Source organism: Castor canadensis, chromosome 4 (genome assembly GCF_047511655.1).
Source record: "Castor canadensis chromosome 4, mCasCan1.hap1v2, whole genome shotgun sequence".
Lineage (NCBI taxonomy): Eukaryota > Metazoa > Chordata > Mammalia > Rodentia > Castoridae > Castor > Castor canadensis.
This window is the reverse complement of record NC_133389.1, coordinates 46,324,992-46,346,044: the sequence shown is the minus strand read 5'-3', so window position 1 is coordinate 46,346,044 and position 21,053 is coordinate 46,324,992. Positions and strand designations below refer to the sequence as shown.

At 41.0% G+C, this 21,053-nt stretch overlaps 1 protein-coding gene across 1 annotated transcript in view; it reads right to left on the bottom strand.

The window, feature by feature from the left end:
* Positions 1–19,435, bottom strand: part of Cdh2 (cadherin 2) — a 203,936-nt gene extending 184,501 nt beyond the window's left edge. Inside the window, exon 1 of the mRNA XM_074070099.1 lies at positions 19,302–19,435. Within this exon, the coding sequence (XP_073926200.1) occupies positions 19,302–19,361 (60 nt within the window). The 5' untranslated portion in view covers positions 19,362–19,435. The remainder of the gene's footprint in view (positions 1–19,301) is intronic.
* Between the last annotated feature and the right edge of the window lie 1,618 nt (positions 19,436–21,053).

The window sequence follows — 21,053 nt, the reverse complement described above, 5'->3', positions numbered from 1 at the left end:
GTAGTGAAGACTAATAAAGGACTTAAAAAATAATTGATTCACCACAGGTAAGGGATAGCTATTATTATGTCGTTTGCTGTATAGTCTTAATCACTTTACTCTGTGAATATCTGAAAAATATTTTAAAAGGAAAAAGGGAGGGATCAAGGGGTGTAGCTCAGTGGTAGAGTACATGCTTCAAATGTTCTGGGTTCAATTCCCAGCACCTAGAACAAACAAGAAACAAAAAAGGAGGACGACCATAAAGAAACCAAGTTGACAAAAAATAAAACCAAAAAAGCACTCATAAATGTGGACAAAAGTATCACAAGTGGAACTTCTTTCGAAATATGTAATTTGTGGAGGGTGAAGGGAGGGGGCATTACTGCAGAAATACTATATTTATAAGCAAAAATAAACAATTATTAAAGACACTGTTAAAGTGGTTAGTTGGGTGCACAGTAATAGAATAATGGAATTCTTCAATCCCAATTCTACGTGACTAATTTTTAAATTTTTTTAATCCAATTTATCACTATAGAATTGCATTCGCCAAATTCTTTACATTTCACAGGATTCCCTCTATGATGTTAGAGGCTATGTTAGGAAGATTACTAAAAGCTACTGCCACTCCTTAAAGGTTTTCTCTGTGTCAGTTAATGTTATTGGTGACACTTTAATGTGTAGCTAACTCTGGACAACTTCACTGTTTTTGTTGGTCAAGTCCTATTCTGGGGGGAGACCACAGCATTTTGCATGTGCTCCTGGTCTCTTTCTTTGTCTTTGCCTTCCTGTTGTACTTCTGACCAGCCTAGGTGCAAAGAATACCTGCCAAAAGCCACACCTTTGCCCATCTAGTGATTTACTACTTTAACTCAGTTATATTATTTGGATGTGCCCTGTATATCTCTAGTATCACTTTTTATTTTTCTGATAGTTGTTTCATTTAATCAAAAAAGCACAAATAGTATAATCAAATAATAGCCTTGTTGCTGACACAGGAACCCAACAACCCTGAGGAAATTGAACTCACAGGCACAAGTCAGCACAATACACCAGCTAAATGGACAGAAGCCTGAGTCCAGCACAGAAAATGTGATTTAGAATGTTACCTTCTCAGGAGTTGAGCCATTGAAGCCTGGGACAATACACAAAAGTACAGCAAATGCCATCCAGGCAGATTGATCTGTACAAGCCCAGACCTATTCAGTCCACATGAAATGAATGAGGCTCTCTAGGTTTCCAGGACAGGAGTCTCAAAAGACAGACAAGAGCCAAACATTTAGTGTGCTGCATGGTTAATGGAATGGGTAGCAACAATTCACCTATAGTCTTAGTTGGCTTCAGTAAAAGTTTAACACAATCATTAGATACTGGTGCAGGCAGCTGTACAATTAAACTGCCATTAAGAGTTCCAGAAGAGCCTACAGAATTCCAGAAGACATGGTCAATTCCAGCTTAGACTGACTCTGCCCTATCAACTCATTACACTCATTAGAGACTGCACCATGTTATATGTAATATTCAGTATGTCAAATACTACAGTACTTGGCATTAGAGTACATTTATAATCAACTTGGGAATTAATTCATCTAAATACACAGAATATCAATGACTACAAATATCTACTGAGTACTACCTAATGTGCTAGGAAAGCTACAATGCTTTCTGTGTGTAATCCCTCAAATAAAACCCCATAACAACCCTATGAGATAAGGACTATTAGTAGTGCCAATTTTAGACAAGGAAGCAAAGGGAAAGGAAAATCTCCTTGGTCATTTAGATAGTCAACTTCGAGATGGTTTCCAAACAGCACCAAATGGCTTTGGTGACCACCTTTAATCACTTCCCAAACATGAAAAAAAGCCATCAGGATCCCGCATGTATACTGAGAGTACGACCTAACTGACTAAAGGGTTGAAAATTGATTTGCATGAATTCAGACCAAGTAAAAACTCTGCCTGCTCCCATAATTGAGTTTTCTTAAAACATTATGCTTACCTGACATATGATACAATGTAGTATATATTACAAAATCATTTCAATATTTCTGTTCATTATGGAAAAAATTGGACATCAGATCAAATTTTCTTAGACAACTTGTTTTCCAAGTCTCCCAAATCAAAGTCCTACTCTTCTATCCCCAAACTCTTCTAAAAGCACACAAGGAAAATTCTAAGTACCTGTCATGACTAGTGTATTAATTTTCAGTGGTGATATTGATGAGGGAATAATTACTATCGGTAATAAACTCTCTGCACACATTCTGTACTCTGGAGTCCTTTGTATTCATGTACAACTAGGCCTGATTCATAAAACCTGGAGCATGGTTTCACTTCTTGGAAATGATTACAGATGTTTACAGTCCCCATAACTCTGATTTAATTTGAATAGCTGGCCATAGTGATGATCTAGTTAATTCTGTATCCTTGATAAGATCAACACAACCCAATGATACCATTATTCTTCTGAGAAAACAGCATTCATGGCACAGCTTCCAGAAAGGGGCTGCAGTGAAAGGAGGGCACTGTTCGTAACTTTAGAGTTCAAAGCCATTTCCTTAACTTGCTCCAGAAATGGCTTCCCTTCCATAAGAGTTCTAATTCATCAAGTCATAACGAAGGGAATCCACAAACCCTGCATACTAACTGAAAGGTTGCCCAGATAAAATCATTAGTTCTGGTTTCAACTCAAGGGCCAAGGACTAGTCTCTTCTATCCATGGATATCATGCAGGATGAAGGCTGGCATTTGGATGGCTTCACTGTGTAAGCTGTGGAGGTGTGACAGGTTTGCCTCTCCCAGTGCCAGGAACTCTGTTCGATCTAACACTCAGAACTCTCTTCACTCCACTAATCAGTTGTACCCTTATTTATGGTCCTGGAGTGAGCCTGTAGGATTCCCCAAGATCCTTTCAGGGGACATGCAAAAGCCAAACTACTTTCATAATATCCTAACATCACTTCCCTTTTTCACTTTCATTCTTACATGAAGGTAAAGTGGATTTTTCCAGAGGCTTTGTAACTTGTAATACCTTGACACAGTAAATAAACAGGTAAGAAAAAGCAGCTATTTTGTCACTAAGCCAGATAGTGTAGATACAAAAAAAACCTAGAAGCACAATGCTATTCCTCCCACTAATTTTGTTTTTCCCTTTTGCAAAATGTAGTCCCTTTTTTCATAAAAATTAGTATCTGTTACACAGACAATATGCTTAACATTTTAAATCAATTAATAAACATTATACAATTATCGCAGTTTTGTTTCTCTATGGTAAACATGGCAGATATTACCCATATTATAAAAGCTCACTGGAGTACATTGTTTTTAAGAGTGTAAAAGAGTCCTGAGACTAATAAGTTTGTGAACTGTTGCTCTAGAGAAGAGAGGGATAGACTGAATTTGCCAGAAGGCTGCATTTGAAAGAACAATTTGAGCAGCTGGTGCCTAACCTGTCCCCTACCCCTCCCACCTGGGAGTCACTAGCCCTCAGAAAACAAGTGTGATGATCTCATTTTCCATGCTGGGAGTTCACAGGTCCCCTGCAGCATTTGGGGGAGGGGTGTGCCTGGAATTCTGGGATTCAACTATAGCAAGGAGACTGTCCACAGATGAGGGCCATGCCCTCCAGCCTTGTACTTGTCAGAACTCTGACAATAGTGTCCTATCTTGTCTGCTGACTCTTCAGGTTTACATTTCACTTGGTTCAGAACGCAGTCAGGGAGAAACCCTATTCTTTGGACCCTTTTAAAGATTCCACCATTTATTGAACTATCTAGGGACCTTGAGAAATACAAAAGAATCCTATGTTGAGGAACAAAATACTAATGAGGGAGTGGAGCTTCTGGCAGGCCAAGGGTACATTACTCAGGCTCTTCACGTTTTAACTCAGTGGTTTGCAGCCCTGATTGTGCAATGGCTAGTTTTTAGAGTTGGGCGGGTGGCTTTTAACATCAAGAGGCTTTAATTTGTAAACCACAGGACATTTTGATCTTGATGTGACCACAGTTTAGGGTAGTTTATTCTCCAAGAAAGTGGCTGTTAGAAAGGTAGGTTAAGAACAAAAATAGTGGCCCTCAGGAGAGGCCATGGGCCAAAGGCCTTATAAAAGAGGCCGGCCAATGGCGCACATTCTGGGCAAGAGTTGCTGCAACTTGGTCTTTTTTAGCAAGGATATGAGGGAGATCAGGACTTCTGTATGTGCCCATGGGCCCCAGGTTCAATAAGCAGGAGCAGGTGAGGTACAGAAAAATGGGATTAGTTTAGAATTTTCTTCCTAAGGACTAGTAAACAGTATATTTGCTATTTTTAAATGACAATGAGCTCAAAAGCCCTAGCAAGGATCTCACTTTAAATTATTCACAACAGATCTGTAAGAGCCACAAAGGATTGGCCGACTCAGCCTAAAATTCCATTCTGAATTCAGGGGCACAGAGGGCACATCTAGGATTTTCACGGCTTGACCACAGCCTCAAGGTCAGCCACCACCAGGTGGTCTGAATGGTCCTTACAAATACATGAGAAATTTACCCTTGCAGATGGACTGAAGATCCACGAGTGCCACGGAAAGAGCCAATATGTCCAGAGGCTACAAATCTTGCTCCCCTAACAGCACATCCTGCTAGTCACTCACCAGATTGAGCCCCTACTGGTGCCACCACTGGCCATCAGACTCAAGGGATACAAAAGGAAATGATGTTGGGGTGTGCTATTTTGAACTGAGAGGCTGTCATTGGGAGGTTACATTTAGCACCTGGATAAAATGGTAATCTGAGGGCAGGAATCCAACAGTGCATACAGGGTTTTCTTTCAAACAGCTGGTGTTCAAGATCTTGCCACCTTCATATAAGGTTCAGAAATGTCCAAAGTTCCCTGTCTTTTTTGAATGGCCTTTCCCTCTCATCCAGTATATTCAATTTCTTGATGTTCCAGCTTCCTCTTTTGAACTCTGTGTTCAGTTCAACAGTTGTAGATTACAGACAAGAGGCTTAGATAGCCTGCCATCCAGCAAAGGCTAAAACAGAGACTTTCTCAGCCAACTCTCAGGCCATGCCCCACACATCATGGACTCTCTACTGCAGTCTTTGCAACACAAGGAACAGGCTCTGGGGCAGTTTTGCCCAGGGTAAGTATCCCAGGGGCAGAGATAGACTTTTCTAATTCTATAGACTGTTCAAACGAATGCTGCCATCACACTGCACACCCCATGCAGGACTCTAAAGTGAAGGCATAGACCTGCTGAGACATCATGAATTTTGAAGCAAGACTGTCCTGAATGACGCTTACCTCCCCTCGAAAAGAGTTATCACATTTCTACAATTTTGCATGAGCATGCACTTGGTGGTTAAGAGCATGAGCTCAACAGCTAACCCAAAATCTGGGACGATTTGCTAGAACTCTTCCCCACTACTCCTAGGTAGTGGGGACTGTAAGAGCAAAGATACCTATGAGCTGTCTACCTCTCTGGAGAGTTTGATAAAAACAACTGAGCATACTGAGTCTAGTCCCTTCACATTATCTCTTTTCTGTGGGGAGCAGCGACAGCCAGCCAGTACAAGTATTGTTATACCCCCAGGTCCTTAAAGGCAGAACACTCAAGGGGAAACAGGATCTCATCCTGCACTGTCACAGACGAGAAGTGAGAAGAAATTAATTTAATACGTTTAAACCACATTCCCCAACCTAGACATTATCAGCAATAAAAAATTGTATTTTGGTTCTCCATCTGCTGATTCTTTTGTCTTTCTTGGCCAGACTTAGATAGATAAGAAACACTATTTTTCAGGCCCCTCCAAAGGCAACAAAAATACCTACCAAATGCTCAAAAGTCAAGGCTAGAAGACCAAAAGGGGGTCAGTCTGGCTAGGGATATAGCTCAGTCCAAGAACATCTGCCTAGCATGGATGGACACAAGGATTTGGGTCTAGCCTCCAACCCCAGCACTGCAAAAAAAGAAGACAGACAGAGAGAACAAAGAAACAGACAGACACAGAGAGAGACAGAGACAGAGACAAACAGAGAGAGACAGAGACAAGACAGACAGAGAAAAGGAAGTCAGAACAAGTAACATTATAGCCATGAGCTCTCTAGGATGGCTTGACACTGAGGACTTAACAACAGACAACCTGCACTCCCCAAGTGCTTAGGGGATAAACACAAGGTTACATGTGCCCCTGGATAATGGAGTGAGATCTGTTCTTGGTCAAGTTAGTGTGAAGACAGGAGAAGCAGAACAATTTACAGAAACAATCATCAACTCCTTATCAGATATTTGGATGTATATGAGTCACCACCAAGGAGCTACATGACCAGGGGCAAAAACTATCTGCTCAATAGTAGCCAATCCCAGCTGGGCACCAGTGGTTTACACCTGTTATCCCAAGCTATACAGGAAGCTGAAATGGAGAGTTATGACCTTCATCCAATAGCCAGTGCTCACTTCACTAAAGAAAAGGCCAAAACATAGAAAACATTCCCAAATCCATTAATAACCAGAAGAATTCTAATTCAAATCAAAAAGAGACATCACTATCTAAGCCATGCTTAGTGGACCATTTGGAAAACACTCTTGCATCAGCAAGTAAAGATTAACACATGCACAGCTTGCACCCAGCAATTCTACTCCTAGGTCCAAACCCCAGAGCGGAACAGCATTCCATTACCTTGGAGCTGGCTAGACATAGGAATTATCAGGCCCTATTGTGGACTTGCTGAATCAGGAGCTCAGGGGTGTTTGTTTCAACAAGCTTTCTGTTGATTCTTGTATATAAGCTAAAGTTTGGAAAATACAGGCTTCAAGTATTTCTGGCACACATGCTCTGCTGGCAGGTATAGGAAAGTTGAAAGAAGCAGAATCTGAAACTACATATCCAGGTCTATCAATCACATACCTAATAAGTAAACTGTACCATATTCATAGCATGCCATACTCTGTATTAACAAAAGTGAACAAATTATAGCTGTACAACTCAACAGAATGAAACTTATGGATATAAGAAGAAGAAAAGGCAAACTACAGAAAAATACATCATATATACATGGACATGCTATATTTATATATCTATTGAATGATGTATATACATATATAAAACACATCTCTCTATACATATTTAAGGAATATATATCAATGATAAAACTATAAAGGAAAGCAAAGAATAAATATCAGGAAAATCAGGATAGTAATTATCTCTGGGACGAAGGAGGGAAATGGGAGCAGTATTCTTGGGACTTCCAAGGTAGTGGTAATATTCTGCTTCTTGGCCTGGCTGGTTATACTGATGTACTTTGTAGATATTATTCTTTATAGCATATATATATATTATATATATATATATATATATATATAATATAAATATATTATATATAGCGTATATGTTCTTCCCTCTACCACACTTCACAGTAAAAAGAAGTTTAAAATCTGGTGATACTGAAATATATTAAAAATTAGAAATGGGTGTTAATCTGCTTTAAAATTTTTAACTTGAATTCAAATATATATGAAATTCAGGAATGGAAGCTCTGACGTCTTGCTGCCTGCCTATGAATCCCAACTCCATTACTTAACAAAAGAAGCTCTGAGACCTTGGTTAGTGCACCCATATTTGGTAACTTCATATTAACTGATACATGCAAAAATTTTAAATAGAGCCTGGCAAATAGCAATTACTCAAAAGTATATCTATGCTTAGGATAGAATGGTGCTGAGTTAAAAGCAACACTTCCTGCATCAGGGTGATGATAAATTATCAACACCAATGAGAACAATGAAACACCGTCACACTTTTTGCAAATGCTGTGCTGACATCAACCAATATACCATTACACTGAACCCTGGAACCAGGCCAGTCTCTATGCAAACACACACATGTACACATACATATGTACACACATACATGTACATATATACATAGATGTACACATAAGTATATGCACGTATGTGCATGGGTCCATACTGGGACACTAAAAAATTAAATCAACGAATCAAGGCAGGGACTTAAAAGACACCAGAATAGTTCCTGTCTGATTACCGATTATTTCCAAATCAAATCACTGGGAAAACAACATTCTTCATACACTAATTCCTTTTCCTAATTACAAAAGTGGTAGAAATGTATCAGTCTAGACAACATCTGTTAGAATTTAAGGAGGATTCCTAAGACTGTGGTTTCCCAATGTGGTCTAAGGAGCACTGATGAGGTAGTCCATACAGAACTACAAGTTTTCCAACTGTAGTTCTGAACATAGAACTAATCCTTGCACACAGTAAGTGCTCAAACTTATTTTAAAAAACTGTATTTTCCCTAGATTGACTGTGATTAGGTAAAACAATAGCAATACCTACACCCTACAATCTCCAAAGATGAAACATTTTGTTCCCTACATGAAAGCACTTTCTATATACACATATAACCATTTATTCAGGATAACAACCTCATGGTAGATAGTATGTATTATCCCCATTTTCAGGTGGGCTTAGTGACGGGTTGAAATGTCCAATGTGCTGTCCATCTTCACACAATGACTAGTATCAGGGCCAGGTCTTCCAGCTCCAGGGTGATCATTTTTAACTACTGTACCACACTACCTCTCTAGGATACTAAAAGGGTAACTTACAAGAGAACAAAAATCTATACAAACAGTGTACTTGATAAAAGAAACATTTCAGTTCAGAAAAAAATAGAAGTTTTAGGAGACAAATATGTTATCATCTGCCTATAAGATATATATATCCCACAAAGTGGGGAAAAATCAAGTAACATATACAAAATAAATTCTGGTAAATATTTACATGGCAAAATGTAAATAAAGAAAATATAATATAGATGCAGTATCAGATAGCCATCAATTTATCTTGGCTCACCCATCAAAGAGTGTTATTCAAGATTTACATCATATTTATGCAGATATATTTTTTAATTCTAAAGAACCAAGATTTAGGAAACAAAGGAACTGAAATCTGGAAAATAACTATTATATATGCAAATACAACAATTAAAAAAGTAACCTCATCATTTTTTCAAATGCTATTATTTTTCCATCCTAAAATGTTATCAGCAATCATCTGAATAATCCATTGCCATCTACATTTAAATTTAGGATTAGCTCCCTTTAAAACATAACTCCATCAAGAAGGTCTCGAACAAAGGAACCGTAAAAAAAATCATAGATTTAAGTCAATTTCATTTACAAGGTATTTAATTCTGAATCAGTTCATAAAATTATATCAATGATTATGAGTTTCCTCCCTAAACGTTCTTATTTATCAGTCCAAAAGAGAACTCAGAAGTATAAATAAAATTTAAGACCAAAACACACTGAATGTAAACAATTATTTTTATGGTTAAAAAATAAACCAATGTGTAGGGGCTAAGGAAAGTAAAATATAATTTTTTATCAATAAGCTAAGGTCTTTAACGCAGTAAAATAAAGCCCAAATGTGTAAGAACATAAGTGAATTAGCGTTGCTGTGAAGTGGTCAAAAGACTGGTCGGCAACTGTAGACAGAAGGTAAGGTCTTAGTCTTCACCACTGTGCACTGAGTACTTCCAGTCAAGACCTGCTCCACAACAAAGGAGAGAAAGATGTCTGGACAAGGGCGAGCACTCTGCAATCCTCATGCCAAACTCTCAGATCTTCAAAAAATCTACACTAACACAAAACAGGGTCAACTGTACCCAAATAAAACTAGTCATCTGTGCAATTATAATGTATTTCTTTTAAAATTAAAAGAAAAAAAACTGGATAGGGCTTTGTTGAAAAGTGGGTCACTAGTAAGGTCAGAGAAGATATTAAGAACCATCATTAAAAAGAATAGAATCTGTTAGCAACCAAGTCTTCTACATGGACATTTACAGTCAAAAAGATACTTAGTTCTTCGCTTCCACTCTCCTTCTGAGAAAAGGAAGGGCAGGAGAGTCTATAGCTCACAGAATTCAAAGTTTCTTTGGCTTTTGGCTGAAGCAATATTGCCTGATTACTAGAACTACATGAAAAGGTATCTGAATAGGAAAGCCTATAAAGGGTATTTAGTGGCTTTGCACCATAAACGTGCAAATGACCTTTAGCTACAATGACACAGTTAATCTTTCTTTTTATTATCAATTTTCAACTTCCTTAACTTCCCAGATTACCTCTAGTGTCCATGAATGTTTCCTAATCTTATGACTATGGCAAATATTTATGACAGACATGTATAAATGATTTTTATATATTAAGTAGAAGATATCAGATATAAAAGGGAAAATGGTACATGATTTCAAAAAGTACAAGGAAAAGCAAAAATAATCCATGTTGCTCAAAATCATGTGAACTGCTGGGAGTGGTGACACATGCCTGTAATCCCAGCTATTCAGGAGGTGGAGAAAGGAGGAACATGAGTTCGAAGCCAGACAAAAGTAGCCAGGCCCTATTTCAGAAACAAAATGAGAACAAAAGGGGTGGGTGTGTGGCTCGAGAAGTAGAGCACTTACCTAGAAAAAGAAAACAAAATCAAGTAGATAGTTACCACTGAGAGGTGGTTAAAATTGGAGCAGGGATGCTCTTGGGGTACTAGTAAAGCTATGTCTTGAACTAGTGCTGTTTAAATAGTATGTTCATTTAGAAAGACTTGGCAGGATATCCATTCAGCTGTACACTTCTCACAAAGCAATAGTATGTGTGTGAGATCAAGCTTATGTGTGTGCATGTCCAATGTGAAATTTGAATCCCCTAAAATAAGAGGAAAAGCGGTATCAGAATGCAGTTTTGGGGGTAATGATACCAGACAGACTCTACCAGAGGGTGCCAAAGGAGTTACAAAATGCCAAAACTTTGGCTCAAAGCATACTTGTCATTATTTACTGAGCCAGAAAGCCCTAACTTCAGACTGAACTTTGTTGTCAGTCAACTGAAACAACAAAAGACAAAAAAAATTAAAGTGGTCATAGTCTAGTTTTTAAAAATCTGTGTTAAGCAGGAGTGGATTATATCCCCTTTAAACTTAATAAAATTAATGGTGTTTTAGTCATTTCTTTCAGGTTTCACTTCACAGCTTCCCAACCAAAAAAAAAAAATTTATGCAAGATTACAGACAAGTCAAGTGTATCCACCACCCACAACAGGTCATGTTACAAATAAAATAGTTCTAGACTTTCTCAACAGTGAATAAATCAGAGTCCACTGAGCACACGCTGCTGCTTCACAAACCGTTCACAGAAACCTGTTTGAGTAAGTCCTTTTAAGATGACAAATGTATTTTATAAGATGGCAAATACCTCCATTTTAGTGAGAAAAGTAATTCCAAATATCCAAAGCTGGAAAATGTGCTGCTAGACATTAACCCACTTTCAAAAATGGTGATGGAATCATTCGCATTTATTTTCACAGTGAACAAATGTGGGAAATACAGTTTCAAAAAAAAAACATGTGAAGCCTACGGGCTCTGAGAAAGTATTTAAACTCTCTCTCCTCACACACATGCACACGGGGAGTGGGGAGAGGAAGAGCACCTAACAGCATGTTAGTTGTTGATCTCAACACAATTTGAAAAACTTTTCATAATGAATTATTTCCATATAATTTCTTCTTCCTCCAAAAAACCGTAATTTTTTTTTAATGAAGTGCTTAATCAGGCATTATTACATTTTGGCTTCAAGGCCAAGATTAAGTAGAAAGTGCAGCACAAAAGTTAACTACAGAAAAAGAAAATCTACCAACTCTGGAGAACTGAAACTTCTTTTAATCTCTAAGAAGTGCACAGAAACAGGTTCATCCTCAGAGAGGGAGAAAATCATGTGTTCTGGAGTCATGTTCAACTTTACTATGACAGATACTGTTTTATTCTGGAGTCACAAAATACTCAGAATGTCTGACTCCTATCACTAAAATGGGAATAAAACTATCTCACAAAGTTATAAAAATATTTAATTTAACATAACCAATTCCTTCCCTGAAATTAAAAATACTTTGTTGTTGTTGTTGTACTGGGATTTGAACTAAGGCCCTACAACCTTAAGCCACTCCATCAGCCCTTTTTTTGTGATGGGCATTTTTGAGATAGGGTCTCCCTGACCTATTTGCCTGGACTGGCTTCAAACCATGATCCTCCTGATCTCTGTCTTCGGAATAACTAGGATTACAGGTGTAAGATACCAGTGCTGGCAAAAATACTTCATTTTTAAAATTTATATAATATGGCAAACACTTATTTATAAACATTTATTTATTTATAAACATTACCTAAAGTTTCAGCAATTTCAAGTACCTAAAGCAGCAATTACCTAAAGTTTCAATGGCTTTCTTTGGTGTTTGTGCTCTTCTGAGTTATATGGCTGACTTAGTGACAATTATTAAGTAAGAAATACACTATGAATGCCTTAAAACTGCAGGTACGTAAAAAAACCAAAATGACAAAGCTTACATCTTTACTAAAAGTGTAAAATAAATGCCCAATATTTCATGCAACAGAAGAAAGTTGAAAAAACTCAAAATTTATTTTAATAATGAGGAAAAAACCATTGTTGTTTACATTTCTGGAATAGTAAAGATTCCAAATTATGCATGTTTTAATTTACTTTTTTAACTGATTCTTTAATTCATCAAAACATTACATAACCTACCAGAATGGGGAAATCTGAGTATGCATGTTTTAAATTATGAGGGTCAAGTAATTTAAGCAAAAAAAAAATTGACACTAAAACTGTTAAAATTATATTATGTAGTAGTACCTACACTATTATGCAGCCTTCTTCCTTTCCTTCTTCTCTTCTTCCCTTCCTTCCTTACTTCCTTTCTTCCTTCCTCTCACCTGCCCTCTTTTCTTCCTTTTCTCATAATATACATAGGCATATCTTATGAAAAAAATGCCAAGAACAGATCATGGATCAAGCATTGCTCCAAGTTACTTTATTATGCATGTCATATTATATTTATAATAGCACCTCCTTTTAAGTAACTCAAGCTGTTTTGAAAATATTACATAACTGATTCTTCCAATGTAACTTTAAAAACCCACATTGAACTGCTTACTTTAGCAAGGCAGTCAGTGTACCAAAATATCTGATTCTTACACTAAAGGTTCTCTTAACTCACATCAGATACTAGTAAAGTCCACTTGAGACTATGCTTCCACTATCAGAACACTTGAAAAAATAAATATCTCATCAACCAGAATGTAAAAAATATCCCAATGGTTTAGCCAACCAGGCACAGATCACTCAGCACAATGCGGTCCTCCCACAAGGTCACCATGGAAACTTACCCATCACTTAACTATCCATCTTTTAGCTGATCTTCCTTTGGACCTTTTTATAACTCAGCCTGCTATAGGCTGTGCTATCCTAACTTTAGGAAACTCTAGTATTAGTATAAATTCTCTATCTTATTTCTATTCTGCTTGACCTTTTTCCAATTGATCTTCATGCAGAGGACTGAAATCTCAATGATTACTTAGATGTACTCCACTGTAGCTTTTCTAGGTTGCATGACTATTCTGAAGATATAAGATGGCTGAACCATCATTTTCTTGAACCCAGAATGGTAAATCTAAAATGTTTTGCTCTATGCAGGAGTTCTCAAAACTGGATGTACATTATACCATAGCTTATTGAATCATTTCTTACTGATGAACATTTAGATATAAATTAATTCAATCATTTGTAACCATCAACAGTGCTTCAAGGAATATCTTTGCATATGTTTACTTACATACCATGTGTACACCATGGATACCAGGCATATTGACAGAAAAAAAACTAAAGGACCTTCTAGAACAAAGGCTTATGTTTTTAATGCTGACCTTGTCAGGTAAGTCCATGGTTTTAATGAAGGCTTTCTTCTCTCAAAGAAATATGGGGGCAAGCAAGTAATAAAATAAGTATTTTATGCTCAGTAAAATTATATTTACCTTTATTTAAACCCAACCTATACCCTAAATAGTTTACTTTTTATGGTAAAACTAGCAGGTGATAAAGAAAATTTAAGTCTAAAAGTTAAGAACATAAAAGTACAAATGACTTCTATCATGTATGATAAATTGTTAACTATTAATAAAATCTCACAAACCACATTTTACCCTCAAAGTGTCTGAAAATCCTTATATTTTAGGTGAATATTAAAGTCATTCCAAAGCCTTTAAAGAAGACATATTTGATACATATTTTTAAGCACCTCCAAGAATTATAGAACTGGAAAGTTCCTTATACTTCAATCAATCTAACCAGGTCCACTATTTTAGTGTTGAGAAAAATGAGGCCACAAGAGTTTTAAGAGAATAGACTACATCTGGACCAGATTAGAAACCTGGCTTTCTGTCCCAGCGAGTTGCTCTTATCCTTCACACTACACAAGAACAGTTCATTTGCATAGAACAAAGTTCTACTCATGATGCCCACAAAGTAATCCATCAACTATTGATTGACACTTGACGTCAAGCTACACTGAATACTGGAAGAAACACACAAACAAATAGTAATCTTCAATGTGATTTTATATATATATATATACCCAAGAGGTTTCAATGCTCTAAATTCAGCTGGAAACTCACAGAAGGAAGTACACTAAGTACTAAAGACTAACAAGGAATAAGAAACTGAGCAGGATTTGTGTGTAACCTAAATTTTTCTTTAAAAATTCTATCTTAAATCATAATCTTTAAATCCCTATCTTTCCAAAGATTCCATTTAGCCTCTGAATTCACCTTGTTCTGCCTACTTTAAATATATCACTTTTATATATAGAAGATAAATCTCCTACTAAAATATTAATCTGTATGTACCACTTCTCCAGTAAGAATAGGAATGTTTAATTAAAATGAATGCAATATATTTTGTTAAATACAAAGATCCACGTTTGTTCAAATTTACTGACATAACTTTCTGATAATTTAAAACAAAAATAAAATTTTAATAGAAAAAACACAGAAATGTGAGGCAGACCGTGACTTGTTGATACAAATTATATTTCAACTTATAGTTCTTTACTTAACTTGAAAATACATAAGTTCTAGAAAATGTATGGATGACAGATATAAAATAGCTATTCAAATTACAAAATCCAAATTCCAAATCTATCATATTTTTAAATGGTTGATAAAATTCCCTGCCGACTCTAAGCAGTGCTTAAACTTGATTACTTTTTGTATTTGAGCCAAAAGAACAAATTTGAATAATGTTAACTTGGGTGAAATGGTAGAGTGTATACACAAACAGTACACTTCTTAAATAACAGCTCTGATTTTCTTTTAAAAATCGCTCTTCTAACTTGACAACATCCCCTTGAAAACAGGATGGGGATTTGAGTCACTTAGGATTAAAAAAAAAAAGCAGCCTTTTAAAGCTTTAATTCTTGACATTTCCTCATTAATAACCTTAAGGCTTACTGAAGTTATTAAAGATTCAAGAATTGAAAATTTTTAATGAAAAATAAAATTAACAATTTGGTACAATATATGTCACCAGATAATCTGTTTCAGGAAGGCTTCTACATGTTAAAAAAAAAAAAGGAGCTATCAAAAAAGAATTCCTCTTAAAATCTCATTCTGAACTTTTGGAAGGTTAGGGCAGATGTCTACAAATGTATGAAAGTCAAAAAGCACACTATATAGCTCTATATGTATATTCTGAACTTGTAATCGAGATAGCCTAAATGTATGTATGTGTCTGTCTTTCAAATGTATATCCAAAAAAATCTTACAGTATACATATTATTTTTCAAACCACACCTAGTACATTTGTAATGGACCACCTATTAGGAATATCCACATGCCTCAAAGTAAGAAAGATGTATAGATACACATAATTATGTTCAATAAGTATAATAAACCATGACCCAACTAAGTTAATTCTTTTTACACCTCACGAGAACCTAAATTACAAAGACAAATGAAAATCCAGTAAACACTGAGAAAAATGCATGTTTTATCCTCAGGATGATTATTGAATGTTAAGATTTTTCACATCCTAAAGCAAAACTTCTTTCTTTTTTGTGGTTCATGTGTTGAATACAGACATCTTTAAAGTCTACCTATTAGGTAAAAAATATGTAGAGTTAAATGCTTTTTTTTCAACGTCCTCATCCAGGGTTGAAACCAGAAACTATGTAATCAGACTAAGAATGGAGACTTTCTATGACCATTCAGTTACTGCCCTTACTCCACAGGACCCATTTAGGTGGATTTACAGTAGAATAAAGGGCTATGCTATCAAGATGAGAACTAGAAACAAAAGTTTTCTAACATATTAATTACTGAGTCCGCAATAAAAGTAAAATTGACATTTTTCCCTAATGATAAGCCTATGTAAGGATTTGGAAGTCACTTTGATAATTTAAAAGAAATATTCAACATAACTTTGTAATACATTTTGCCACTTAGCCAGTGAAGTTTAATGTTTAAACTGTTTTTAAGACAATGCTTTTATACCTGAACTTAAAATGAAGAATGAGAAAATCTTGAAGCAGAATATCGTATTCTGTAAAATTGATTAGAATTATGTGAATCAATGTAACAGAATAACTAAACTAACAAAGAAGCCCTCAAAGTAAAAGGAGGGAACAAGGACTGTGCAGTTAACAATTAAAGGCAGAGTCCTCTGATCATTCACTTATATTTAACTAGTCTGGAAAAACAAGGATGCTCTGTATCTATGCTAATAACCTGCACATTTTTCTAAAACCGTTGACTGGTTAGTCTGAACTGAAAAACAAAAAAACAAAACAAAACAAAAAACCCTAGACTTTTAACAGCAAAGGACTGCAGAGGAGCCACGTTCACCTTGCAAGATAGGTCTTTGTTGTTCTGGAGTGTGAAGCAGAGAATTGGCTCAAAGTCATTTCTAATCTCACTTGTACAATCCACGTGGTGCACTTAACCCTAAAACTCACATTGTGTAAACTCTTCTTCACCCACTCCTAATGACCGTTCAAATAGCTCAATGTTATTGCTTGACCTGGCAAATAATTTGATGACAAACTTACAATGTCCTCTTTCCTGAAGGTTTATGAAAGTCAACATCAGCATAGAAAAAAATTAGAAAGAACATGTATGGGAAAATATGAGCATATTGTCTAACGTTTATAAATGCTATTCTTTAAAATGACGTCCAAATTCACACCTGACTAGAAAAGGAAATGAGACTGCTCCACACTTAGATTTTCCACGGTATTAATAACCAGCAAATGCCTCCTCCTCTCCTAACTTCACTGCACAGTATTCTATGAGAACTTAAATTACATTTAGATCAAAAAGTTAGTGAAAATGACCATCTATTGCAAGATTCACACTCTGAGGATTTATTGGCTGAAAGTAAGACCACTCAATGTTGCACAAAAAGAATGTTTTTAAAAGTCTTTCTTGATTTATGACATCTCTTTTGTTTAAAATAATATGATATACATAGGATTTAAGTTTGTCTTGTCTTCCCCACAACTTCAAATACTACAAGTAGCGCTTTTTTCCGTTTTCCCCCGGCAGCTTAACCTCTCTCAAAAACCCCATTTTTAAAGAAGAAACAATAAACGAAGTGACAGGAGGTGAAAAGAATGAGGAGTGTGCGCCTGAAGAATAAAGGGCGGTTTTATAACAGGAGGTACTTTTGTTAGCAAGTGACTGGCAGGTCTCCTCCTCCAAGTTAGAAAGAATTCCATCCACTCCCCAAAACTATAAGAGGCCAAAAACGTCTAGTCTAATAGTTCTGAAATCCCAGAGTCAGGAAAAAAGAGGGAAACGAGGGCGGGAGGGGGTGAGGGCTAGCGAGTGGGAGAAAGGGGGGAGAGAAAGATCAGCAGGAGAGGAAAGAACAAAAGAAACCCAAGAAAGGGGAAAGGAAGGAGGGGACCCAGGCGGCAAGGAGTACGCACTAAGGAGAGCAGAACCCCGAGCTGAGAGCTGAGCGGGGCAAGGCCTGGCGCACCGCACCACGGCGCACCATGGACAGGGCTCGGCGCGGCCGCGGCCCACACCCCTCTAGGGGGCGGCGGGAGAAAAGCGAGAGCAGCGGACGCCTGCACAGTCCCGCCCCGGTGCTCGCAGCAGCCCCGCGGCCGGAGCGCGCCCGACCCTGACCCGTGAAGACCACGGGGGAGGGGAGATCCGTACCATCTGTCCCCACCTCTCACGCCCATCCCCCTGCGCAGGACACGTCCGAGCCACACTCGCACTTGTCGGGGGGCTGCCACTTGGCTGGCCGCCCCTTCCCCCGGTGCGCAAGGGGCTCCACAGCATATGTGTCTGCCCCAAGGCTAGGGCGGACACACCCCTCTCCCGCAACCTCCTTGGGACCCCACCGCAGACCGGGCACACTGGGGACTCGAGCGTAACCCCGACCCAGAGCGCGGGTCAGGGCCGAAGCTGAGCAGAGTGGCCTCTCGGGACCAACTGGCGGCCAGGAGGGGGTTGGGAACATATCGGGCCGGACGCCAGGGGAAAGTTGGGCAGTTGGCCGGGTTGGGGTACAGGCAGCACGGACTAGCTAGGGAACTGCGACCTGCGTGGAGCAGGTGCTTCCCGCCGCGTGGAAGCCTCACCACTACAAAGTCCATGAAAAGGCTCGCTCGCGCTCTCCGGAGTGTGTGCCAAGTGCGAGAGGTTCCGGGCGAATGCGCCCTCGATACGCACCGGGGACAGGCAGCCGGACAGAGCGGGAGGACTAGAAATATCCGCGTAACGGAACTTCGGCCTCCGCGCGTGCGGGGGCCAGGGGCTGGGTGCCTAGACGCCGGCCGGCAGACACTCCTCCGGGCCCGAGGGGCAGGCTGTCTTTCCTGGGAGGACTGACCCAGAAAATTGTGTGAGCAATAAAAGAAAAAAAGAATAAAAGGCAACTGTGGGCTGGGGTAAAGACAATAGGACAGCAGAGTCCTTGGGCACCGGGAGGCGCGCGGGTGCCAGGGTGGGGTAGAGGCAAGTCCCATAACTAAGACACCAGAGTGAGAATTCCTACTGCAAACTCGCGACCCATCCTTGAAGAAATAAACAAAACACAAATTGGAGCAAAGTACAACGCGAGGAGCGAAAAGCACACAAAACTGCAAAACCTAAGAGTTATCCTGCCTCATCCTTCTGCCGCCTGGGAACATCCCCACGCCAGCTCGCCTGCCCCCTCAACCTTCCCCAAGCGAAGCAGAGGGGGCCCGGAATGAAGCCCCGCTAAAGGAGGCGCGGTAGATCAGCTGGCCGCCCTGTCCCTCCACCCGGCCGGAGCCTCGTGCCTGCGCAGTTCCCGGCCGCGCGGTGCGGCACCTCCCTTCCCGGGTGCGCAGCCCGGCCCCGCAGCGGCGCGGGGAACAAAGGGACCCGGCGCCGCCCGCCCCACCCCGCCCGCAGCCTGACCCGCGGGGACCGCCGCGTACCTGGAGGAGGGCCGCCAGCAGCGGCAGCAGGGTCCGCGGCGCTCCCGCTATCCGGCACATGGAGGCGGAGAGGGGCCGAGCGAGGAGCCGGAGGCGGCGGCGGAGGCAGCGGCAGCACCAACAGCAGCGCAGAGAGACGGCTCCAGGCAGTTTCCACCCCCTTTCCTTCCTCTCCCCTTCCCTTCCCCTCCCCACCCCACCCCCTTCTCCGCTGCCTCCTCTCCCCGCCAATGGAGAGCGAGCTGATGACAAATAGCGGGCCGCGGAGTCCGCGGGACTCGCACCAGGAGTAATAAAACAGACTGAGAGATCAAGGAGCAGGAGCCGGAGAGGGGGTGGGGGCGGGAGAGGGGGGCGGGCGTGTGTGTGTGTGTGTGTGTGTGTGTGTGTGTGTGTGTGTGTGTGTGTGTGTGCGCGCGTAGGTGGCAGCGCGGGCGGCTCTGCTGTGAATCGGAGCGCAGCGGAAGCCGCGAGGGATGCAGCGGCGGGGACCTTGGCCGGTGTAGGATGCGGAGGTGGAAGCGGAGCGGATGGAGCTCTTCAACGCGAGGTTTCGAGCTCTTGGTTTGGCTTCCTCCGGTCTCCTCTCTAGGGTTGCTCGGTGCGACGAAGATGCCAGGGAAGAGCGCCGCGGAGAGGGCGCTACGGGCCGTACGCGCTGCGCCCACAAAGGGCAGCAGCTCCGCCGCCTCTGCCTCCGCTGCGTAAGAGCTGAGGGCCGCTTCTTGCCTCCAATTTCTCGTCTCCAGGCGAGTTGGAGACTGTTCCCTGGGCCTTGAACGTGCGGGGGTGGGGTGAGGCCAGGGGCCGGCGTGGCCACTACCGCCGCGCTCCGTCCCGCGCAGCTATCGCTGCGGCCGCCCCTGCTGCCTGCGCGCCTGGCACCCGCCCGCCGGCCCTCGCCCAGCCAGCACCGCTCACTCGCGCGCACCGCCCCCCCGCCGCCGCCGCCTGCGCACCCCACTCGGCCTCCGCCAGCGCGACCTGGGCGAGTCGCCGCCGCTCTCCCGCGCTCGCCGCACGCGCTGCCAGGCTGCGCGGCCCGCTCCCCTCTCAGGTCCCCTCCCGCAGCCTCTGCCGCCGCCGCCCTCGCCCCCGCCTCCCTCCTCCGCGAAGCTCCCCGCCCGCGTCGTGGCCAATGGGAGGCCACCAAGCTGCGGCGGTAGCCGGCCGGATCCGCGGCAGCCGCCCGCCCCCGCCCTGCTGAAGCGCCCAGTTTTTGCTGCAGCCCGCGGGGGGTCGCCGGTGGGATGTCTGGGGTGCACCGAACACCGCCCGCCCCAGCAGGTGAAGAGGCTGCGGGAAATAAAATAACTTCCAAAAGAACTTGATTGGTGGTGGGTTCATCTTTTGGACCCCGGTGGGGAAATCTGATGGAGATTAGGGATTGGAGGGAGGAAGAGGTACCTCCTAGGAAGCCCGAAGCATGCTTCTCTGTTTTGTCATTCTTTCCAGATAGGTTATTTTTCCGGGCAGGGGCAGACACAGCAAACTAACAAGGCAAGCAAAGCCCATCCCGGCCATTGTTGTCGAAGGCAGGCGTCCGTCCAGAGCAACCTGCTGGCGGGGGAGAGCGAATGGAGGCCCGGGCGGGCGCACTGCAACAACCCAAGTTTTTGTTTTCTGGTTTTGTTTTCTTTTGTCCCCTCTGGGAGTTTGAGAGTCCAGGCACAATTTTATTAGCACTCTCGCCTTTCAGATTTGTACCCCGTTGAGTGGTATTGTTCACATTTCTGGGCAGTTTCAAGGACT